Source organism: Carica papaya, chromosome 6 (assembly GCF_054855325.1).
Source record: "Carica papaya isolate Zhongbai chromosome 6, ASM5485532v1, whole genome shotgun sequence".
Lineage (NCBI taxonomy): Eukaryota > Viridiplantae > Streptophyta > Magnoliopsida > Brassicales > Caricaceae > Carica > Carica papaya.
This window is the reverse complement of record NC_142314.1, coordinates 3,767,325-3,793,211: the sequence shown is the minus strand read 5'-3', so window position 1 is coordinate 3,793,211 and position 25,887 is coordinate 3,767,325. Positions and strand designations below refer to the sequence as shown.

The following is a 25,887-nucleotide window of genomic DNA, read 5'->3' as shown; positions in this document are numbered from 1 at the left end:
GCTTTTACCTGAATATGCTCGTCTGTTTAATGAAGCTTTTCCAATTTTACCTACAGAATTGGGGCCCTTTTTTTCTCATGCAGGACAGGAAGATCCTAACGTGGATATATTTCAATAATAAGATATATTTATGTAATTGTAATGTTTATATATTATTAAGGTATTTAGCTTATTTAGGAACCAGTATCTATATGGTATAAGTTTGTTATTTCCTATTTTGTTAGGATCTTATTTAGTTATTTCCTATTATTATTCTTCTAATTAAGTAGCTTGTTTTCCTATTTTATAGATTTTCTAGATTGACTTAAGATTTCCTATCTTGATTGTATCTTGATACATATAAATAAGGGACCCTATCTTAGTTATTCGGTAAAGTATTCACGGTTACAAATGTTAGTTATTGATTTTATTATTAAGATTCAAGAATTCTAATTTTGATTTTTAATGAATTTTCTCTAAGTTTTGCGATCAAACTCTCTCAGTCCTGCATTACTTTTAACCTGTCTTTAGTTTTGTTAATTGTTTAAATAAATCATATTGGGTGAATTTCATCTCTCTTTTGGATTAAACTTTCATCATGTAAACATTATGTTATTTTACATGAGAAATTTGGAAGTGGTCCAAGACATGTGCCTGGTAAGATGTTGGCAATCTTTACTTCTATTTTACCGAATTTCACTAGTATTAATATCTCTAGCTTTATGCTTGTCTTGCAAATAGTTTAGCAAATAATATTTATTTGCTTCATGAGTAGTATTCAATCTCATCTCTTTTATTTAAAGAAGTAATATTATATAGTAAAGGACCAAGAGGATGTCACCCATATATAAAAGATAGAAAAACAAAAATTAAAATGAACGAAAAATACTCTCCATTAAGGAGAGGGTGGCCTGAGGGAAGATTTGAATGCATGCATGAGAGAAAATACTTTAGGCCTCGGGTCTTGTGCATGTGTTTCTGGTTGTTCCAACCTTCTATCATGCCTTTCCTATCATCAAGGAAATTTTTAGCAATAGAAATGAAATCTTTCTGATGTAATTCTAAAAGAGGAAGTTGAAGATGTTTAGGTTTATAGAGAATGATGCTAGGAATTGATTTTCCTTCTACCATTTGAGTCTAGAGATTAGATGGTTGTTTAAGTCCTTTGGTGGGTGTGTTCAGATAAGGTGGCAACAATTCAAGGTAAGAACTTCCAGGAGTGAGGGTAGGGTTCTCTCAATCGGTATGAGACATAACAACAGAGTGATTTTTTTGGAGTTGAGAAAAGAATGACAAGAGGCACCATAAGATTGTCAATTCCTAAAGGAACTTTTCCTAAGGGGGATGGTCTGGTCGAGAATTTCTTGGTAGCCTGCCTAGTGTGCAATCTCAGTTAGAAGAAGGAACAATAACAACTTTGGCTTCTCCATGCTGGTTATATTCTAGAGAGGAGGGCTTAGCTGCCCATTTATTTAAGGAGTTGAAACAGAAATAGCAGGAGAGAGGAAATGTGAGGAAGGTTAGGTGTTTGATTTTGTTTCCTACATGCAACTTCACTTTTGAGGCTTTTTCTGGAGACTGTGGAAGAGATCAATGCATGTTATCCAATCCTGTTCTATCATATGCCTCTTCCCTACAGAAGTCTTTAGATAAGGATACTGTAAAAATTTCAAAATTTTATTGAAGTTGCTATTAAGAGATAGGAACCTTGGCCAAGTCTAGGGTAACAAGCTCAAAACTTCTGATTCAACTTTTAGTGCAAGACGAGGATAAAAGAATTGCTGAATCACAACCTAAGGAAACCCCCTTTGTAAGCTGTAAGAGGCCTTAGGTCTCTATTCCTCCCTGTCCAACAGCTCATCCAATCTAGGATTTGTTTGGCAAGACTGTAGTTTTTGCTATAAGTTGAAAAGTGCTGTTAAAGTATTTTTTCATTAAAAGGACTTCTAGTAAGAAACTGTCATGTGTTTAGTAGAAATAGCTATAGGAAATCTTGTAACCTTAAAAAGCAAAAGTTGTTGTGTCCGATGGAAATAATTGTTGATATTGAAATTATAAAAAAGGTATAAGAAGAGAATATGCCAAAACAGAAGCGGTTGCATTTGGTTAAAATAACTGCCAATAATAAAATAACATAAAATTAAATTTTTATTCATACAGTAACATAGATATATTATATATTATAACTATGTATTTATATATATAATATATCATATATACTTGTATATAAGAGTATACCATATACACACAAATATATATAACATATATACTTAACAAAAAAGTTAACTGAAATAGAGAAATTTAATTTGAATTATTATTTGTGCAGTAATTTTTGTACAATAAAATTAAGAGCATAGACGAAGCGTGGAATGACAATGAAAATGAAAAGAGGCGAGACGGTGGTCAGACGAGCAGACGCAAGGGATGACAAGATCATACATGGGACGAGCATATGAAGGAAGAAAGCATAAGGGCGGTAGGTTGTGTTCTGATCTTGTGGCGTGGGAGGCTTAAGGCTAGTTGTTGGAGGTGGTGCGAGAGGGAGGTGATCTTAGGGCTCAGGCAAAGTGGAATAAAGGAGAAGGGGGCTGATTTTAGGGTTTTGTTTTTGAAGAGACAAAGACGTGATTTTTTTCAATGTTAGTTAAGGGCAACATTGGAAAAAATATTGAAAACATTTTTAGCTTCTATATACAAACCTATCAAAAGCAAATTTTAGCTTTGATTTTGGCCAAAAGCACTTTTAATTTTTTTCTTTTGGCTGCAAAGTAACTTGAAAAGACAAGCTGCGGCCAAACATCACTCAAGTTAATTTAGACGCAGCTTCAGCTAGTGAGAACGAAGGCCACCTATGATAATGTGAACACAAATTCTTCCAAGTAGGAAACAAGTAGGCTTCAACTTGTCGTCAAGGTACAACCTTTACCTTCTAGTGAACTTCTTCTAATGCCAAGTATAGTTTCAGAAGATAGTCCCCATTTTGGGGATGTTGTGAGAGAAGGAATGAGGTTGCTGAGTGTTAAACATAAGAGGAAGTGATACCATACATGGTGGAGGAGATACCACACATGGAGGAAGAAGACTTACATTATCTATTTTGGAGTCTAAAGCTCAACTTGATTATAGAAGTCATTGAACAACAGGTTTATGAATTGTTCATTGCCAGAGAGGCTAGAAGAGGGGCCCTATCCCCTACTAGTGGTGTTGAAGTTAAATCTCGAAAAGGTTCAAGAGAATTAAAAAGACAAGAGCAAGGAAGCAAGGGAGAAAAAAGCATTTCGGGGTGATAGCTCTACTTGATTTCAATTATTAGTAGAATAATTTCTTGAAATGTGGGGGGGCTTGAATGATGCTAGCAAAAGGGCTTTCCTAAGTTTCTTTTTTCTTTTCTCTGAAAAATTGTGGTGGGGATGTTGTTTGTATATAGTGAACCAAATTTGATTATGCATGGTGACGTATTAAATTAAGAGTGTTTTGGGGGACCATGAGTTAGTTGGTTTGATCTACTCTGGCTTCGGGGGCATTGTGATTATGTGGGATGAGAGGGTTAACAAAGGTTCTGTTTCCATAGTTGGAATGTAAAATGTTGGGGAATTTTGTTCCTTTCGGATGGTTTTAATGGGATGGAGGTTGTGGAAAGAAAACTACTTCAGCCTTCAGGGTGATCTCGGGATGCAGAAATATCGATGGCCTGAGATGAAATGGGTAGTTGGCAGTCACTTTGAAATGGTTTAGAATAGGAATAAAAGCTCTGGGAAGATACCATTCTGCTACTTGTGCTAGGGAATTCAGGGAGTTTGTGAATAGCTTAAAGCTCGTGGATTTGCCTTTATGTGGGGGGTACTTGCACCTGGTCTAGCATGAGAGAGAATACCTGTTTCTCTTGCAGTAATAGGTTTTTGGTGTCTCTAGGGTTTGAAGAAAGGATACATAGCTTAACTCGGAAACTTTTGCTCTAGGTTATATCTAACAACATTTGATATGTCTTGATCTAAAAGGTATTAAATGGGGTTTGGTTCCACTTTAGGTGTGATAACAAGTGGTTAAAATGCAAGGAGTTCTGGAGTTCTTGAAAGGCTGCTGGAATGAGATGAATCCTTGGATCATGCGTGTTTTTGTGTTGCAAAAAAGCTTTCCTGTGTCAGATCAAGAGTTAATTCTTTAGTTCCACCTTTTTTGACAACCGGGCTGCAGAGAGGAAAGAGCTTTCTGTAGGGTCCTAATTCCTAATTGAAGTAATAGTGGAAGGAAAAAGAATTTGAAGGATAGAAATTGTAGAAAGTGCAGAAAAAAGGATTTCAATTTCTTTTAGTTTTTCTGGATAATGAGCATGCAACTTATATAGTTTATGATTAACTACTAAACATCCTAACTGCTGTTAGTCTCATGCTAATTTTCACTAGGGTAAACAATCAACATAGCCATTTCAATTCGATGATAACAAACTAAAACATATCATAATATCTATCTATTGCCTATTTTAGTGTTTGCGAATTCAACACCCAACAATGCGCAATCTGGGTCAACCTTGCCATATTGAAAAGTCCTTCTACCTTTTTTCATGAGGTTATCTAAAGTGAGAATCCTTTCTTTGGCAGCTTCCCATGTGAAAAAAGAGACCCAAGGAGGGGCACTACTGTTCCAGATCAATTTTGTACGGAAATCCAGACAGCTTATTCTATTGTGTGGGGTCAGATAATGATAGAAGGATTTGACCGAGAATATACCATTATTCCCGATTGTCCAGTGAAGTTTGTCATCGTTATCAGTGAGCTTAATTGCTGATAAGAGAGTTAATAAGCTTTCATATTCGTCGATTTCCCAATCCTTCAAATTCCTAGAAACCGCGATGTTCCAGCCACCGCCATTAACACTGTGTAAAGAAGATGCCGAGTCCTGTAATCACCTCTTACTACATTGTCCTTTCTCCTGTCAACTTTGGTCCATGGTTTTGGGGTTACTTGGCATCAGCTGGAGTACTGCAGGCTCAATACAAAGAGAACTAAAAGCTTGGGAATTTTTATGCAAATGAAATTTTCTAGGATGGTTGAGCAGATGAAAAAGAAGTTGAGATGAGTTTATTGGATCGGAATTGGGAAAAGAGGCAACTTGTCAAGTTGGACCTAACTAATTAATCGGTCATTAATAGAGGAGGTGGATATGGAAGTAAGGGTCTAGAGTGCTATAGATTCAGGAAGGTTAATACAAATTCTTCCATCGGCTGGAACCATAGACAAAATTATAGGTCCAATTTGATTATGATGGGGCAGACTATGATGTGGAGAATAATCTGGAAAAGTTTGTTGGAGAATTCTAGAACTATCAGAATTCTACTTAGCTGTACGCTGATCCTTGGAACGGAAATTAGACGGCATCGTGTTTGATTCCCTTGCATCTGATGATGTTGTTTGTTTGGAGAGAGCTTTCATCAAAGAAGAAGTTTAGGTTGCAAAAAGCCAATGCAACAATTAGGCCCCAGGTCCTGCATAATTTGGAGGTTGTTCATAGAGACATTTTATGCCTTTTTGAGGAATTTCACGAGGCTGGCTAGTTGTAGCTTCTTTAACTCTATTTTTCTTGTGCTAATACGCAAGGATGACAATGCAATGAACATTAAAAATTTCAGGCTTATTAATTTGGTAAGTAGTGTTTAAAAATTGATTGGTAAAGTTCCTGCCATCAAACTCAGCAGTGAGATCGAAAAACTGGTTGGTGAAGCACAACATGTTAATGGGTGATGGGTAGATTCTGGTGCTTTTTTTATTGCAAACAAGGTGGTTAACCTAGTCTTACAATCTGGGGAAGTTTTATGTACAAGGTGGATATGGGGAGCTTAAGATCTTGTGTTATGGTCTTTTCTCATTTATATGTTAAAGAGATGGAGTTTGGGGAAAAATCGTTAACTGAATCCATCCTTGCATATCCTGTAGTTCTTTCGTAGTCTTGATTAATGGAGGGCCGATCCACTTTTTCACCTCCTTGGGAGGCCTTCAGTAAGGTGACCTCGTTGTCGTTGTTTTTTATCTTGATTATGGAAGCATTTAATGAGATGACCTACAATCCAGAGAAAATGGTTTGGTTCCAGGTTTCTCTATTGCGAGGGATGAGAGACATGTGGAGATGGTTCATTTGTTGTTTGTCAATGGCCATTTTGTTTTGTAGGCTATACAACGACCAGTTACTATATCTAAGATGCATCTTGTTATGCTTAGAGGCAGTATTTGGCCTGTGAGTCAACCTTGATAAACTGGAGATGTTAGACTTTGGGGATGTGGTATAATTGACTATGTTACTATTCTTGGGTGCAAATGTCTAAACTTTCATGTGAAATGCTCGGATTTTCCTTTGGGTGCTAGATTTAAGAGTACTAGTAGTTTGCAGCCTGTGACCTTAAAAGATGAAGTGGATGTTGCGAAATCACTCAAGTCATTCACATTGATTAAAGTAAAAGTGATATAAAACATAACTTGTTTCGCCAATGTGCCTCCACTATGGAACCACCTGCGGAATTTTTCTATATGAATAATTACCTTTTATTATTAAGGTTTTTCCTATATGTAGAAAAAAGGAGAAAAACTGTTTTTACAAGAATGCTCCCTATAATAAAGAAAAAACTGCCTTAGGTCCAAAAGTAGTGTGAATAATAAACATTCAAATAAGCCACAACTCAACAAAAGGAGGGTAGCTAGTTGGACAGGGACCCAATCTGGATGCTGGGAGTCTAACTTTAAATATAAGCACTCTATCCAATTTGTCAGTATACTCTCTTGCCTTTTTTCCTATCTCCACCACTATTCCTTAGAATATCTCCAATTTTTTTTTTTTGTGAGATATTCAAAAGACCAAGAGGAAGACGGTTGCCATTAAATCCTTTTGACTGAGATGAATACTTCCCCTTTAATCAAATTGTTTTGGAAGTTCATGACTTGCAAGAGTCATCTTTGGTGGGAGGTGATATAGGCAGAGTGTGGTACTAAAGAAGGTGGGGCGGGGGGAGTGGTTTGGGTGGAGAATACGAAGAGACATATTGCCTTACCAGTTTATGGAGGTGGATAACCAGGAACTAGAGACATCTCATGTAGCATGTTGCTTTCAAGGTGGGAAATGGTCAATCTGTGGGTTTTTGGGATGATAGTTGGTACAATGGGTGTCCACTTCGAACCCATTACCCAAATGTCTATTTCTTGGCTAGAGACAAAGAAGCAACAATTAGTGAGGTAGAGGTGATTGACTATGCTGGCAACACTTTGCGAAGCATCCATTGAATAGAAATCTAAATAATTGGGAAATGAATGACTACCTTGAGTTAATGGCTTTTTCCTCAAATTGTTGTGTGGATGTACCCTACTCGAGAAGATTGCCCAGTCAGGTCATTTCCAAAGACAGGTAGTTTTCAGTTAAATATTACTGCATCAATCAACTCTCTAAGAGTTCAATAGCCTTCAAATTTCCTTGGAAATAGATTTGGAAGAGTAAAGCACCTTCTAGTAATGTTTTCTTCACTTGGGAAGCATCTTAGAGAACTCTCATCATAGACACTCTTGGCAAGAGGAGGAAAATTATTATAAAAGGTTACCTTTGTGGCTGTAATAGTGCTAATCCACCAACTATCTCCTCCTTTGATGCTTGTAGGCTAGAAGGTTGTAGGATTCTACGTTAAGTGTTCTTATTTTTTTGAGATAAAAAGTATGAAATATATTATTAATAAGGTATCAATAGGGGATATCACTCATGTACATTTTCAAAATTCTCATCACTAATAATGTCATGATCTCACAAAATAGATTCAAAATAGTGAATCCCACGTATCTCTTCAATTTAAACATACTACTCTCAACATCTTTAAAAGCATGAGAGTTTCATTCTTTCCAAATTACCCAAAAAACAGTCAACAGGACAAGATTCTGCATTAAGTGTTCTTAATTTGTCGTCTTTGGATTGGGAGTGAATGAACTCTGGGCTTGGGGAGGGATAAAGATCTATAAAGCTAGGATAAGACTTCATATGCTTCTCCCCTTGTCTATTCTTTGGGTATTTGGAAAGAGAGGAAGAAAAAGAGTAGTTGACAGCATTAGATCTTCTCTTACATTAGAAGTAGAAATTATTGGTTCCACTCCCTGAGTTGTTTGTTGGCAAGGGAGCCAATCCTTCAAGATGAGGATTTGGGAACCTTTATAGATCTTTTGACATCTAACATTTATAAATGTATGGGGGTGGTACTCAAATAAGAGAGTTTTTGACCGGGTGGAAGAGACTATTGATAAGATTCGAGAGAGATGGTTGTGGACCCTAGGTTTTTTGGTTATAGGTTAACCGTTGTACTCCATGAAGAATTTAGGTGAATTAATTGACGTCCTTACAGACTTGTAAATAATTTTGTACATAGATTTGCACCCCGTTGGTGTCTATACTTAATGACACGTTTTATGCTTGTTATTTCAAACAAAAAAAAAAAGTATTTGTGTGGTACCCATTTGGTGCCTTTTGATCTTGTTCACTTTTTCTCTCCAAAAAAAAGGAGGGGTAACCTGTAAAGCAACAAAAATAAGGTCTGAGCCACGGTCAGTAAGACTAGCAAATCAGAATTGAAGCCCTCAGAAACCTCCTTTTTCATGCCTACCTAAAGGATCAAGAAGGTAACAGGAAGAATAAAATTTAGTAAATCAGTTTCTGCTCCTGAGACTGCAGATGCCTTCCCACATCAACTCCTCCAAAATGATCGAAATCCCACTTGAGGCCCAATGAACTGAGTGCTGAATCCCTTACCTTTCTCTCCTCTGGACAGCATAAAAGAAGATGGTTAAGGGATCATTCTCACAGCACAACAGACCTCGGTTTTTAGGAAAGAAACAGAAGCTTTATATTTATGAAAAGAGACGGAACATTGTTCAAGCCCTCTCTGGTTCAGTGTCAAGACACTCTTTGCCATAGAAGTGCCTAAGGGGAGTCAAACTCCTGACAATTACAGTGCCTCTGCCATTAAGCCATAGAGCGCCTGGGTAGTTTCTTATTTCTTTTCTTACTTTTAAAGCTTCTGTTTCTTTGTTCCTCTGAAATGTTTGTTAAAAATATCTTTAAAAAAAATTGTTTTTCTGTTTTAGTTTTCAATCTGTCTTAATGGACTATCTGATGTTCTTTTTCTTTTGTTGCCATTCTACATTATGGCAAGTTACAATTTTGTGGTGATTCTTTAGTAGAGTAGTTAATGGCTCATTATTTCTGCCTGCATGTGCTTTGTTAGATAATCCTGTATCTCTGCCTTTTTCAAATTAAACCTTCTTAAGCAACGAACTGCTATTTCAATTTAGATATAATTAATTCATGTGTTGTTTGCAGGGCTCCATCTGTTTTCAGTATCCTTCTATTATTACTTCGTGATTCTTCTAACTTCAAAATCAGAATACAAGCTGCTGCTGCTTTAGCTGTTCCAGCATCAGCAATTGGTGAGTTGTAGCAGTATTTTCCATGCAAACATGATTGATTTTTGTTGCCTTAGTGATTCACCAATTTCTCTTCTGGCCACTGGTACTTCTTTTCTACCTTTATATTGTTGAATCAATTGACTAACATATTGCGAGAACAATTTTCCCACAGCTCACACGAAAAGAGAAATCTCTATGTTTGTTTGACATTGTTGGTTTGTCTTATGCCTGTATGTTTGATGCAGCTTATGGGAAGTCCTTCTCAGATGTTGTTCAAGGTGTGGAGCATATACTTGAGAATGTAAGTTCAGACAAGGTATCTGCGCCATCAAATTTCAAATACAGGATTGCACTCGAGAAGCAGGTCAAACCCTTCATTTGTTCACTATGCACTCAGTAACATTATTTTGGTTTTTAACGTTCAGATTACATTTATTGTGAGCTTCTACTTGGCTTTCTTTCTACAGATTGGTAATGTTACATCATTTCTTTCTTATTACAGTTAACCTCAACCATGTTGCATGTTCTCAGCCTTGTTTCTAGCACAGATTACCAGCCTCTGAAAGACTTTCTTGTTAAAGTGAGTATTTCAAAATTGTGAAAACTATGCGAATAGCTCATGTCAAATCATGTCTGGCATTTATTTGGCTATCTATTAGTATCACTCTACTGAGAGGCAGCTATAACCTGCATTTTCACATTAAGTAGCTAGTCCAACCTCCAAAATCCCACCCTGTTTGCTTTTAGTCAGCCAATTGTGTGGTTTCAAAATGGAATCAGTTTAATGATGATTTTGTTGTGTGTACAATTTTGTAGGCTTAAAGTTGTGCTAATGTCTTTCTTTAGAAGTGAAAGAAGGATTAATTGAAGGGCACTAAGAGGGTGCAATCTTAATACAAAAGAATTTAAAAATATTCAAGATTCAAAACTATACAAGTCCCTTGGTGCCATCAGCAGGAGAAAAAAAAAACAGATATTCAAGATTCTGCAGTGTCCCCTAAATCTTCTGCCTTACTAAGGGGGTAGCCTTTAAACAAAAAAAAGGTGGTTTGCAACCAAACATTTTGGGATTTATAAAAAGAGTAAGAAATATCCTTGAAGACTCAATTTTTTCCTTGCAAATAACTCACAGATATTGATGCATCCTTGACTCTGTTCTTCAGTTGTTTGTAATTCTGGGAAGAACTTCTGTTGCGGGCATTTGGCTAACACAAAGTGAAAAACAACGGATTCTTTGACATAAAGTGGTTCTTTAGGTGATCTAATTGTAGTGGAACCAATTTTTTGAGCAAACTTCTTGAATAGTTGATGGAATAAGATTTAAGGATGGTCAAGGAAGAGAAATATCTTCTACATTTGTGCATGTCGATAGTCATGCATATTTTTATTAAAATAATTATGCCTGTGTATTTTTACGATTCACCCTTTATTAAGTCATAATAATTCACTATTGCTCCAGAATTTCTGAAAAACTATCGTAGCCAACGACATAGATTGCTTGAGCAAAGTGCTCTTTTAATTTGCCTGGCTTCTCTCTCTCTCTGGTACTTCAGGCAGCTTTCTAAATCAATAATTGTCTGTTTATAAATGTAGAAAGCGTCATTTCTGGAGGATTGGTTAAAGTTGCTGTGTTCATCATTGGGGAAGTCCAATATTCAACCCGGTACCATAACTAATTCTGTTGGGAGTCAGAAGAAAGAAATGATATCTGAAGCAATTAGATCGCTAGTTGAAGTATACAAGTGCAGAAATCAAAGTGTGATAGCTCAGCAATTCGAGAACCTAAAAAGCAGCATGGAGCACGAAGCAGTCATCTAGGCAACATTGTTCAGTTTGTTTCTCATAGTGTTTTCTGAGTTGGCTAACTTGGCTGCAGGTCCTCCATTTCTTCATAAAAATCTCCAGGGTGGAGGGAAGGAGGGCTAGAACTCATTGGAGCCCTTGAAGATGGTGACATCGAGGGGTAATCGAGTTAATTTAATCCATGCTACAGTTTACATCTTAGACTCTAGATGCTTGTGAATTTGAATGTGAAGTAGATAGATGGGTTGGTCCTACTCTGTAAAATTTCTTTTGTTTTATCTGTACACGTTGTATAGCTAGTATATGTGATTGGATTTTGTTGAATTCTCAAGCCGGAAGGAACCAGTATTGACTATCCTTCCACAGTTTTTACAGCTTACTTAGTAATATTACCCTTGTATTATTGTAAATCTTTTATTTAAACCCTTAAAACATTTTTTTATTCTGTTTAAGCCTCTGTATGTTTAATTTTTTTTTTTTTTTCTAAACGAACACTTAAAGCTAACTCATGTTAACTAACTACAAGTTTAGTTCTATCAATCACAGTCAAGATTAATGCAAATATTAATTATAAGGTAGAGTTTATCGTGTCTCTATCACTTTTGACTCTCTCTTTCAAAGCTGTAAAAAAGAATTAAATTTTTAATACCACAGGTGTCAATCATACCAGACATTAATGTCACTTGGGTTTGTCTCCCTTGCTTCTGTTCTAGTTATATATTTTATTATTATTTATTTAATAACTTGAATAAAAAAAAGGTACAATTACGCAGAAGCATTTGTACTATTTAATCCCAGTTTTTACGGTAGAAGTAGGTTTTACTTTTATGATCTGCCGTGTGGAGGAATTTGGAAATAGACATTATTTTTCCTCCCCCTTCCCAAGGCTACGAAAGGACAGTACGAATTTAGAAAATAGAAAGGACGCTTTTATTGCACTCTCCTTCATTGGAATTAGGGCTTAAGCTACTGCTTTTTTTTTTTTTTTTTTCAGAAGTTCATTTTTATGGAAACTTATACCTGCAGGAAATTGATTATATGGGTTCTCTACTTTCCACCCGCAACTTACATTCCTTTCTTGGAAACAAGTCTGCGTATATGCCATTTTCTTCTTCAGAAAAAAGAAAAAGGTCGAGAAGCAATACCCGAATCTGCTGAACTATTTTTTAGTTAACATCATCATTAAATATAGGATTTAATGTTTTAACCAGAAGAAGCTTACAGACACGGTTTGATTAGAAGGTGAAAATGATGTAAAGAATTCTCCAGATATAGATATGATGTTTCTTACAGATGGACGAATCTCTTCCGGTAAATCTATACAAATGAAAATATCATTTAAAGTGAAATGATATATGTATATATTCTCTGAAGGCATCACGTTTGTGAGTGGTCCGCTCAATCCCCCAAAATGTTACACGAACTGTATTAGTGAAATGGTCTCATGTATGTCGTGTAGGGTTTAATGAAGGGACGTTCATATTAATATGTAGTGACAAGAAACAAGCATCAGATTCCTTTACTTTCCTCTCTTCCAACCTTGTGGGACACAGCCTACCAGTAAATGAATGAATGCTGACATAATTACTTTTCTTTCCAAAGTGGTCAGAGCCCAAACATGGCCACCAACCTGCCCTCCTCCCTTTTCTGGCAAACACATCCAATATTGAAGTTAAACCAGTTATGTATAAAGTTTTTATTATATTATAAATTAATAATTATAAAATTATAATTTATTAATATTTTAATAATATTATAATGATTTTTTAAAATTTAATATGTAATTGTTAAAATTAATATTTGAGTTAATTATGTAAACTCAAACATCACCTAACATTCTTGTGCATTGTAAAATACATAAACATTCTTATTAAAATTCTTTATGTATTTATAGGAAACAATGTTGTCCAAGTGGTAACAAATTTTTTTTTTCTATAGATTTTCTAATTTAAGTTTCCAATTTTTAGTTTTTGAAGATTAAAATCCTAAAATACGGTTTAAAAAATTTTGATGTCCTCAAGCTTCTGGTCTCATTGTAAGAACATACCAAAAATAGACTTGCACCCTATTTATGCTGTTTCTCTCTCTCTCTCTCTCTCTATATATATATATATATATGTGTGTGTGTGTGTGTGTATTTATATATAAATGAACAAAAACAGAAGTTATAACAGTCGAAGGTAACTGTTTTTTGGGGACAACAATGGTGTCTTTAAGTGTGGATAGCTTGCATCAATTCATTTTCTTTGTAATATGAAGTTATATTATTATAATTATAAAGATTTAACTTTAGATATATGATGGAATTATAAATAAAAAAGCAGGGAAAGTTTTGTTTAAAAAAAGAAAAAGAAAAAGAAAAAAGAAAGTAGAAGGACAAGAGCAAAATAAGGCTGGTGACTCTCCTCTGAACCCTCCATTTCCAAATCCTGCCACTGTCTTCGTCCTCCTCCTTAGACCAAATCTTCTTCTCTCTCATAAAAATACCAAATCACCACTCATTCATTTTCCTTCTCTTCTTCCAAAATATCCTTTTTTTAACCGATAAAAAACAAACAAATACTCACTCTCTTACCAACTCCTGCAATGGCGGATTATTTTATTAATCTTTCCTTTTCTTCCTACTCTTTTTTCTTATCATCCTAACTTTCTCTATTCAACCTCTTTTTTTTTTTTTTTCTCCGCTCACTGTTGTTTTACCATGTCGTGTGTATGTTTCTCTTGAGTGTTAAAAGACAGAAACATAAGCTATCAGCAAGCAAAAGCTCCCCCGTTTCTTCTGCACTTTGGGAGGAGTCTTATTCGGGTATTGTTACTTTCTTCACCCAGCTGGTTAAATTATAAGGTACGTCTTCTTCTCCACTTCGTCACCTTTGAAGAAAAATCTTGCCTTTTTATCATTTCATGCATTCAGCATATATAAATGCTGGATTTTTCATCTGGGTTCCTCTACTTTTGCTGTTTTCTCCGAGTTTGTTGAGTGTAGGAAGACATAGTTACTTAAAGACATGAAGTTTTCTTCCTCAAAGTTCAGTTCTTGGAGGAAATTTATAAGTTATTGTATGTCTTACATGATGGTTCGAGACCTTGATTTCTTGTTCTCTGTTTTCTGGAAACGTGTCGAGAAATGTGGGAAGTTTTCTATATGGATTACCCAGATATTTTCATTTGGATTCCCCTGCTTTTGCTGTTGCTCATGAGTGTTTGGAGAACAAAAATCTTAAAAAGAGAAGAAGATTTCCCTTGCAAAGTTCATTTCTGGGAAGAAATTTCTGTTTGAGTTGTGTGTTTGATAAGAGGATTGCAGACCTTGTTCTCTTTTTTCTGTACTCTTGAAATGTCTGAAGAAATGTGTGAATTTTTCATCTGGTTCCCCTGCTGGAAAACTGTCCAAAAATCATTTCTTCGAAGAAATTTACTTATATAATTAATATGAGGATTGAAGACCCTGTTCTCTTCTCTGTGTTTTCTTCTAATACCTGAAGAAATATGGAGAAATTCTCATCTGGGTTCCCCTGATTTTTCTTCTTTTCTCATTTAAATAAGTGGTTTGTAACAGTAACATTTCCTGCAACATGTTAAGTTACTTAAATGCTTGATATGAGGAGTGGGTGGGAGGAGAGTGGAAAAATTTTCTGAAGAAAACATGAGAATTTTCTATCAGTCAAGCTTGTTCTCATTTCTCATCTAATAATCTCTCGACTTATTCATCAAACTTTATGCATTCCAGATGGGCAAGGAGCGCAGTGGATCACCAAAGCAACATCATCAGCTCGAATCAAAGCGAAAGCGCCTAACTTGGATCCTTGGCGTGAGCGGACTCTGCATCCTGTTTTACATTCTAGGCGCATGGCAGAACAACTCAGTCCGCTCCACCCCTCAATCTGAGGTCTATACCCGAGTTGGCTGCGATCCCAACTCGACCCCAATTCCAACTCAATCCTCCGCAGAAACAGTCACATTGGACTTCAACAGCCATCACCAGGTCGAGGTCAACAATTCTGCAAAAGACTCAGTCCAACTCCCCCCATGTGACATGTCCTTCAGTGAATACACTCCTTGTCAGGACAAGCAGAGAGGGAGGAAATTTGACAGGGAGATGTTGAAGTACAGAGAGCGGCATTGTCCTGGAAAAGATGAGCTTCATCTCTGTCTCATTCCTGCTCCGCCTAAGTATAAAACTCCTTTTAAATGGCCTCAGAGCAGAGATTATGCATGGTATGATAATATTCCCCATAATGAGCTTAGCATTGAGAAGGCTGTTCAGAACTGGATTCAGGTTGAGGGTGACCGGTTTAGATTCCCGGGAGGAGGCACCATGTTCCCTCGTGGAGCTGATGCTTATATCGATGATATTGGCATGCTCATTCCTCTTACTTCTGGAAAAATCAGAACTGCCATTGATACCGGCTGTGGTGTAAGTGAACTTCTCATACATAGTCTCTTCTCAATTACTCTCTCAAGTTTAATACTTGCTACAAATTTGGTTGTTAGCTCTTGTTAGTTACAATTTGACCTCTAAAGTATTTATTTGCTTCAATCGCTCTGATTCTTTTTATTTTCTAACAACGGAAAAAACTAAAATAATTATGTCATGTTTGAATGTTCTAAAAAACCCTCACCTCTTATGCTCATAAGCCTAATCACATGTTGAACTCCATTTGGCTGGTTCAGGTTGCAAGCTGGGGAGCGTACCTACTGAAGAGAGACATCCTGGCTATGTCTTTTGCACCAAGAGACACGCACGAAGCACAGGTCCAATTTGCATTGGAACGAGGAGTTCCTGCCATGATTGGTATCATGGGTTCGCAGAGGCTTCCTTACCCAGCAAGGGCCTTTGATATGGCTCACTGTTCACGTTGTTTGATACCTTGGAAGAACTATGGTAAGGTGCCAATGAATGTTATTGGAATCTTTATTCTATTGGCATTTATCAAGATTTATGTTTTACTTCTTTGCAGATGGGATGTATCTAATTGAAGTGGATAGAATCCTAAGGCCGGGCGGCTACTGGATCCTTTCTGGCCCTCCAATTCACTGGAAGAAGTACTGGAGAGGATGGGAAAGAACCCAGGAAGATTTAAAGCAAGAACAGGATGCCATTGAGGAGGTAGCCAAGAGTTTGTGCTGGAAGAAAGTGATAGAAAAAGAGGATCTAGCAATTTGGCAGAAGCCTATGAATCACAAGGAATGCATTAAGAGCAAGGAGGTTTATGGGAAACCTCCTATCTGCAACTCAGGCAATCCAGATTATGCTTGGTACTTTTCTCTTCATGTCTTTCATTCTAACATTTGGTCTCTGGACAATTAATCGAGTCAGATTTTTCAAAAGTTTAAACAAATAGGAATTGACACAATCTATCATGTATAACTTAACTAATCTCCTTGCATTCAAGTTTGATAGACTGAATTCAGAGATCCAGCAAAAAATGTTAGAACTAAAGAAAAGTAACAATAAGAATAAACTCAGGCGAGAGGAGAAGATAATTATATATTGATGTGAATTTTTCAGTCAATCAATCAAACTTTTTTAGGTAAATTACATCAAAAAGATAGATGAATCTTTATTTATCCCCATCTTAAATGATAATTATAATCTTTATAAATGAAATCCATCATTTCTTTTCTTCCTAATTGATAGATTAAATTTTTATAGAACATTCATTACTTTTCAGTTTCTTAAATAATATATAATTTAAATAAATTAAAATTTTAAGAAAAGATAAATATTTAATTTATTTAACAAAAAAAACAATGACCCATGGTGCTGAAATTAACTAGCAGAAGTTGATAGTTGCCAGGATTTCAGTACTAAAATTTTTTTAACTCTGATACTATGTGAAGAACTTTCTGAAAGAATCTATTACAAGTAATAGAAAGAAATGGAAAAAAATTGTACTTGACTCATCTTTTGCTTGTGATTATGTATGATTGAAAGGTACAAAGACATGGAAACCTGCATAACTCCAATGCCAGAGGTAAGCAACTCAGGGGAAGTGGCTGGTGGCGCGGTGGAGAAATGGCCTGAACGAGCGTTTGCTCTTCCCCCGAGAATTGCCTGGGGCACCATAACAGGCGTCACCTCGGATAGTTTCCGGGAGGACAATGAAGTATGGAAGGAGAGGGTGACCCATTACAAAAGGATCATTGCTCCTTTAGTACAAGGAAGATATAGGAACATAATGGACATGAATGCTTACCTAGGAGGATTTGCTGCAGCCATGTTGAAATATCCTGTTTGGATTATGAACGTAGTCCCTACAAATTCAGAAAAAGACACTCTTGGTGCCATTTATGAAAGAGGTCTTATTGGAACATACCAGGACTGGTGTGAGGCATTCTCAACTTACCCAAGAACTTATGATCTCATTCATGCAAGTGGAGTCTTCAGTTTTTATCAGGACAGGTATATATAACTTCACCCGCTATATTTACATGTAACAAAATAAAAAATATATCAATACCCATTTTACTATCTTCAAATATCCGATGGGGGATCTAGTAGCTGATTCTTTGTTTGATTGGTATACGTAAAAGGTGTGACATGACCTACATCTTGCTAGAGATGGATAGAATTCTGAGGCCAGAAGGGACAGTGATATTCAGAGACACTGTGGATGTTCTGGTAAAGATTCAAAGCAAAACCAATGGAATGAGGTGGAAGAGCCAGATTATGGACCATGAGAGTGGACCATTTAATCCAGAGAAAATTCTTCTTGCTGTTAAAACTTACTGGACTGGTGCAGAAACTACAGAAAAGCAAAGCTAGTATACATACCATATATATATATAACATTTTCTGCTTTCACTTTTCTGATTTTCTTTCTTTTTTTTTTTTTTTTCCTTTCCCTTTTTCTCTTTTGGGAGAGGCAATGTGAGGGTCTTTTTTTTTTCCACTGTTTACTTCTCCTTTCAAGTTGGGAAGAAAGGTAGGTTATGTTTCTGATTGAAAACATGTTGTAGCATTTTTGTTATTAAAATAATTAAAGAATTCCATACCAGATAAGAAACAAAAAAAAAGAAATCAATTTTCCTCATAAACCAGAAAAGAAAAAAGCTACCACGTCCTGTATTAATATAATTAATTTTTTATTTTTATTTACAAAATAATATTAAATTTATTTAAATTTTAAAAATTAAAAAATCTGGGTTAAACTATAAGATATGTATGTATATGTCGTTTTGCGCGGGGAAGAAGGGGAGGATGGCAGAGTCAGAGATTGACAAAGACGTTGACGTCCCGGCGGGCTGTGCGAGTGAGAGAGTGAGAGAGAGATTCATGTTAAAACAGAGAGAAGCGCGGGGGGTTGAGGAAAAAAAAAAAAAAAAAAAAAGATTGTCCGCCACGTGGAGGAATCCGATTGGTTCGGTTTGGTTGTTGACCAGCTTGCTTTCTTTGGAAATTTGTGGGATTTGACTATCGAACATGATTTGACACCAAAGAGAAAAATGTCGTCGTTTCATCCAACTAATTTTCTAATCTTTATATTATCAAAAAGAAAAAATAATTATTCAATTTTTTTAATTTGATTTAATATTTTCATTTGAAGACTATCCAATAATAGAGAAATTATTTTCAACATATTTATTTAAAATCATATTTAAAAAAAATTAAAAATATAATGTCGAATTTTAACTAACTATCTCAACTAAAAAATCTTAACCGCAACAAAATATTAAATTAATTAAAAATAAATTTTTTTATAATTACTTTCTCAATTGTATAAGTTATAAATGTGAACTTTTAATTCGCTTAGATTTAAAGATAATAAAATTTTGCCTTAAATTTTATTCATATGGTTTCAATTGCCAAAATTTTTAATGATTTTCTCTTTTTCTTTTTTTAGTCATTCAAAAATTTTATATAACGGTTCATAACTTAAAAGGAAATAAAATTATTAAATGAATGTGAAAGCGAAATAATAAAGTTATAGTTTATATTACTTACACAATAATTTAGAATAGCCAATAGAGATACGGGAATGACTCTTCTAAAAGAATAACGAAAAATTAAAGAAATAAATAGAAAGTAAATAATTTGGCATTTTATTCGCAACCCTCTTATGGATCGGGATCTGGATCTTAGTTCTCTCGATCTGAAATATTTAATGAAATAGTGAAGTACACTAATCCAGTAAAAATATCACACTACTCACTGATACAGAAATGAAAGTTGTTAAAAATCATCAAAATAACTAATGGATCTCTTAAATTAAATAAATTCATTTATCTTAAATAAAATCATTTATTGCATACTTACCATAACAAGATTTTTAAAAATCGACTTATAGAGGTAATAACACAAACAACATCATAATTAACCAGAACAACAATTTTTTCTTTTTTATCTACCTACTAGTATCCATAGAGGTCTATATAGATGTCTCTACTATGTATGAACCCTTATTCAACATTGTCAACTAACTGGTCATCCTCATACCCCGTCTGGTATGAGTGTCAAAGATACCATCCCTCAATATCTCGTCTGATATGATGGTGAAATGGACCGTCCCCATGCCCCGTCCGATATGAGCGCCAAAACACCAATCCTCGATATCCCACGGTATGAGGCAACATTCACAGTAGGATTCTCTATGTACCTGGTCCGTCCACCATCTCTCATGATATTCAGTAAGGTTACCACTCATTCATTCACTTAATCAACCAATTCTCCGTTTACATTTAATTTCCAATTCTACAATTTAACTGTAAATCACGCAAAACAAGCAATACATATATTAAGAAAACACAATTGAATCATCTTACCAACTTCAATGTATTATTATGCATTTAAAACTATAAAATCAATCAATCAGTTAAAACATGATAAATAGTGATAAATAATCAGTTCTGCCACCATTAGTAACCTGTAATTAATTATCGAAGTTTTCTAAATTACGCAAAATACTGTATTATTTATAATTAGACTTCAATTCCATAACAGAAAATAGGGTAAGAGATTCTTACCCAAATCGGTGTCCGAAATACTAAACTCTCAGCTGCATTTATTGGTGGTATTCGGGTTCTCTAAATTTTTTTTAGAGATTAAAACATGCTTCCAGTACCTAAAAATACCTTAAAAATTCAAAATCGGTGTTAAAAACCTTTTTTCAGTCAATTTTAAAATTTCGGCACTGCGACACCGTCGTGCTCCAGTGACGACACTACCGTCCGCAGCGGCAGTTTGCCGCGAAATGACCATTTTCGGCTAGTTTTGACCAATTTTGACCGATTTTATGCTCATCCCTACAAAAACACACATTAAGGGGACTCGATTGGCTAAAAAAATAGAAAAATAAAAACTTACCGACAATGAGGTTTTTCGGTGCGGTGGCTCCGCCGGCTCACCTTCGTTGTTAGGCCTTTTTTTTTGTCAACCTGTGGAAAACAGAATGGTGAATATAATTGTGAAAAAATCATACGAAATGAGAATCGGACAGGGCCTCATCGGAGGCAGTTTTTAGTTTTTTTCGCGGTGGTGCCACCAGTCTTTATCCGTGGTTTCTGGCTCATCTACCGATTTTTTTACTCTCGATTTGGCCATGAAGGTGTTCAAAATCAAATTTCGAGCAAATAAATTTTTTTTTACCTTTTTTGGTAGTCGGAAGTGGCTCCGGCGCGATGACGAACAACGATCAGCTCCCTTCTCCGGCGACTGGTTTTTCTTCTCCAGTGGAGGGGTGGCAGCTAGGGTTAGGGTTCGGTGTGAAGTGAGATATTTATACTCGTCCCCCTTAATCTGGGTTATTTATCGCATTTGATATCGATTGTCCGATCGCATTTAAAGAAAAAATGAATCTTTACTGTTCATCGCAATTTGATTTGGACTGTACAATTGCATTTAAAGAGTGAATGAATCTGGACCATTCATCATAATTTTATATGAACTGTACGATCACGTTTAAATAGGAAACGAATCTGGACCGTCCACATGCGCGGGAACAAATCCGGACCTTCCGATCGCGGGCATACAGATTGCCAGCATGGCCTCCCACATGGCATTGAGTCAGTGTGCCTTACCATGCAGCACGCTCCAGTTCATCGGGGCTACTGACTAGGCGATCTTACGTGGTATATTTTTTCTAAATTGCGTTTTGACCTTTAGTTTTTTATTTTTCTTTTAAAAACACCCCCTGACCCCAAATTTTCACCTATTTTTTCTAAAATTGCTTTCAATTTCATCCTCCACTTATTTTTTTCCTAATTTTGCATTAAATAAAAATTTATAAATTTAACGTTTATATTTTTTATATATTAATTTAATTTTTTAAAATTAATTATGAGTCAAATTTTCATGTCTGGGTATTACAACTCTCCCCCTTAAGGACAATTTAGTTCTTCAAATTTGTCTCTCTCTCACTCAATCAAATAGTTGACGATACTAGACTCTAAAGTTTGATTCTACCTCCTACGTGGCCTCTTTCTGTGTGTGATTCTGCCATAAAATCTTAACGAAAAGAATTTTCTGGTTGTGGAGTACTCTGTCCTTTAAGTTCATAATACCCACCGATACCTTCTTGTATGACAGATCCTCCTATAGTGAAAAGGGTTCGTAGGGCAAGATGTGAGAGGGGTTCGAGTTGTACTTGCGTAGCATGGACACATAAAACACGTTATGGACCCTGGATAGTTCTGGAGGTAGTGTCAATCTGTAGGTGGCAGTGCCAATTCTGTCTAAGATTTTAAATGGCCCAACAAACCGGGGACTTAGTTTTTCCCTCTTACCAAACCTACTGATTTCCTTGAAAATAATTACATTAAGGAACACCCGATCACCTTTCTCAAATTCCAAATTCCTCATTCGGGTATCCGCATAACTCTTCTGTCTATTCTGAGCTGTCTGGATGTTCTTCCTGATCTTAACTATTTTGGCTATAGCCTCCTCCATAAGATCTGGACTGAATAATTTTTTATTACCCACTTCTTCCCAACAGATCGGCAATCTGCATGAGCGACCATATAACATCTCGTACGGAGCCATACCAATATTTGTTTCATAGCTGTTATTGTAGACGAACTCTATTAGAGATAAATAATCATCTCAATTGCCCCTAAAGTCAAGAACATAAGCTCGGAGCATATCCTCCAATGTGCAGATTATCCTTTCTAATTATTCATCAGTCTGAGGGTGGAATGCGGTACTAAGGGACATTTTTATTCCCATTGCTTGCTGAAAACTATACCATAACAGAGAAGTGAACTTGGGGTCCCTGTCGGATACTACTATCACTAGCACTCTATGTAACCTATCTATCTCCCGGATATACATTCTTACTAACTTGTCCAAGGGATCAATCATCTTAATGGACAAAAAGTGGGAAGATTTGATGAGCTGATCAATAATTACCCAAATGATATCATGTCTCGAACGCGCCCTAGGCAATCTTATCACGAAATCCATTATGATGTGTTTTCACTTCCACTTTAGAATTGGTAATGACTGAAGTAGCCTTCTTGGGCATTGATATTCTTCCTTAACTTGTTAACATACCAAACATTTGAAAACAAAGTTGACCACATCTCTTTTTATCCCATTCTACCAAAATTGGGGTCGCCTACTTTGATACATCTTAGTGCTTATGGGATACATGGAAAACTTTGAGTTATAAGCCTCGGTTATGAGTTTTTTTTAGCTCACTGTCACATAGAACACACACTCTGTCCTAAAATCTAAGCAATCTATCGGCAGATACTTGAAATTTTAAATTTACTCCTTATTTTGCATCTTTCTTGAGGGATACTAGGTTGGAATCGACGGATTGAGCTTTCTTTATTCTCTAAATCAACTCAGACTGAATAGTCATATGGGTCAAACATGTAACCCTCTTCAAGTCCTGAAGTTGTACTTGTTGTGTGGCCTCTATTGTCTTGCATTCTGAAATTATTAGGTGAGCTAATATATCTGCGCTTTTTTTGCTGAGTGCCTCGGCTACCACGTTACCCTTACCCGGGTGATACAAGATATTATAATTGTAATCCTTGAAGAGTTCTATCCATCTTCTCTTAAGCATGTTGAGATACCTTTGAGTGAATATGTATTTTAACCTCTTATGGTTGGTATAAATTTGAAAGGTCTCCCCATACAAGTAATGGCGCCAAGTCTTCAAGGCGTGGATAATCGCAACGAGTTCTAAGTCATGGGTGGGGTATTTTTTCTCATGACCCTTCAACTGCCTAGACCCATAGGCTATGACCTTCTCATACTGCATCAGAACACAATACAACCCCAATTAGAAAGCATCACTATAAATTGTATATCCACCTATCCCACTCGGCAAGGCCAACACAAGTGCAGTAGTCAACCGCTTCTTTAATTTTGAAAAACTCCTTTCACAATTCTCATTCTACTCAAACTTGATGTTTTTCTTTGTGAGTCGAGTCAAAGGAGCCGTTAGACTAGAAAATTATTCCACAAACCTGTGGTAATAACTTGTCATCCCCAAAAAGCTATGAATCTCCTTGACCAATGTTAATTTTTCCTAACTGAGCACTACCTCAACTTTTTCGGGGTTCGCTGACACTCCATCCCTTGATATGATATGCCCTAGGAAGGTAATCTACTCAAGCCAGAACCCACACTTACTCAACTTTGCATACAACTTCTTTTCTCTGAAAATCTACAAAATCTGACTCAAATGGTAAGCGTGTTCCGCTCTGCTTTTTTAATAGAACATGATATTATCGATAAATATAATGACGAACTGATTTAGGAATTGTCTGAAAACTCTGTTCATCAAATCCATGAAGATGGTTGGTGCGTTGGTTAGTCTAAATGACATAACCAAGAACTCATAGTGTCCGTACCTGGTTCGAAAAGCTGTTTTGGGAATGTCTTCTGCCTTTATTTTTACCTGATGGTAACCTGAATGCAAGTCTATTTTAGAGAAGACTTGGGTACCATGCAATTGATCAAAAAAGTCATCGATCCTAAGGAGGGGGTACTTGTTCTTGATCGTGACCATATTCAGTCCTTTGTAGTCAATACATAACATTAATGTCCCATCTTTCTTCCTTACAAATGTGACTACGGCATCCCAAGAGGGACACACTATGTCAGATGAATCCAATATCCTGCAATTCATTGATTTGTTTCCTCAACTCCTCCATCTTAACACTACTCATGCGGTAAGGGGCAACCAAAATAGGCTGGGTGTCTGACTAAAGATTTATAGTGAATTCAACTTCTCTGTCCATTACCAGTCTAGGTAGTTCATCTGCGAACACATCTAGGAAGTCTTAGACTACCAGAATCTCTCGAATCTAAATTTCTTTCTTAGGTTTACCATGTATCATGTCTGAGTTGGCTTCTGCATCTTGCTGAGTGAGGTTGTAGGCTCTATCCTGAATAAGAGATTTAACCTGCTTCTGATTTCTTGGGCACTCCCACATATACGGCAAATATTTTTGAGGTGATAGTAGGGTCGGTCCTCATGATCCTTGCCACAGTATTGGTAAATCCTACCTCGTCCTATTGTTGGAATCTGAGGAGGAGACTGAGTCATTGGTCTAGATCTCTTGTTCTGCTGAACAGGTGCAGTAGGTGCTGGTCTGCGGTGCAAAACTGAGGGCCTGAGGTTCCCTATTGCTAGAGAAAAAATGTAAAGATTTCTCTCCACTAGCTGTGCTTTGGCTAGAACAACCGAGTAAGTATTGAGCTCGAACATATACAACTGCTATCTAATATCAGGATGGAGACCCCACTTGAACTTTTTTGTCTTTCTTCCTTCACTCATCATGCTCTTAGGGGAATACCGGCCCAACTCTAGACAGTTTCGGGCATATTCTGATACAGTCATGTCACCCTGAACTAGGTATGCAAACTCTATTTTCTTCAGATGTCGGAGATACTCTAGGAGGTACTCTGCATTGAAGGTCATCAAATATTGTTCCCAAGTGACTGGAATAGGCAGGGTGGCCTGCTTGAGTTGCCATCAACGGCCTGTCTCTCCCACCAACATGTAGGTGGCAAGTATGACTCTCTGTTCGGGAATCACCCCAAGAGTCGTAAAAGTCTTATCTGTCTCAACTAATCAGTACTCGGTCTCTTTAAAGGAGGATCTCTCCGTAAAAATAGATGGGTTTAGTCTTTTATACCTCTCAATGTAGCCTGGGTCCATCATAGGAGGGACTGAGTTCCGTGGAAGAGGGACTGGATTGTGTTGGGGATGGACAGGATAGCCTAGTAATGGTACTAGATGATACGGTGGAGGCACCATATTGTACTGTGGTGGTACCGAGTGATGCGGTTGGAGCATCAGACTATATTGTGGTGGTGTTAGGTGATGCGGTTGGGGCACTAAACCATATTATGGTGATGCCGGATAGTACTATGGAGGAGCAAGGTCGTACCGGGGTGGCTCAAGATCTTTTCGCTGCAGGGTTGGCTTAAACTGTGGTAACGGCAGAGAGTCAGGTAGCTCTCTCCTTTCCTCCCAGGCCTACTGGGCAGCGATGAATCTCTCCAGTATTTCAAATAATCAGTCAACATCATCTCGAAGTGAACCCTTCCAGGCTGCTCAGTTTAGTAGGGGTCTTCCTCTCCTCATCTATCTGTACCTATATTTCACAATGAATGGTTGAGTGATAATTCATTTTTTAGTATTTTCTAGGATTTTTGTGTAAGGAATGGTTCCGAGAAACGTGGCTCTGATACCAACTGTAGCAGCCCGGAACTTAAAAGGAA

General features: G+C 36.6%; 2 protein-coding genes across 3 annotated transcripts in view; both read left to right on the top strand.

The window, feature by feature from the left end:
* LOC110816583 (ARM repeat superfamily protein) overlaps positions 1-11,656 on the top strand; it is a 46,338-nt gene extending 34,682 nt beyond the window's left edge. For both annotated transcript variants that reach the window (XM_088222512.1, XM_088222511.1), the window contains exons 24-27: positions 9,316-9,422; positions 9,647-9,765; positions 9,904-9,981; positions 10,995-11,656. In XM_088222512.1, the coding sequence (XP_088078638.1) occupies positions 9,316-9,422; positions 9,647-9,765; positions 9,904-9,981; positions 10,995-11,219 (529 nt within the window). In that variant the 3' untranslated portion in view covers positions 11,220-11,656. The remainder of the gene's footprint in view (positions 1-9,315; positions 9,423-9,646; positions 9,766-9,903; positions 9,982-10,994) is intronic.
* Positions 11,657-13,509: 1,853 nt separating this feature from the next.
* On the top strand, positions 13,510-18,012 carry LOC110825401 (S-adenosyl-L-methionine-dependent methyltransferases superfamily protein). The gene is made up of 6 exons (XM_022055849.2): positions 13,510-14,049; positions 14,935-15,621; positions 15,879-16,089; positions 16,166-16,463; positions 17,143-17,610; positions 17,742-18,012. The coding sequence occupies exons 2-6, from the start codon at positions 14,935-14,937 to the stop codon at positions 17,971-17,973; spliced, it is 1,896 nt and encodes a 631-aa protein (XP_021911541.1). The 5' UTR covers positions 13,510-14,049; the 3' UTR covers positions 17,974-18,012.
* The last annotated feature ends 7,875 nt before the right edge of the window (positions 18,013-25,887 follow it).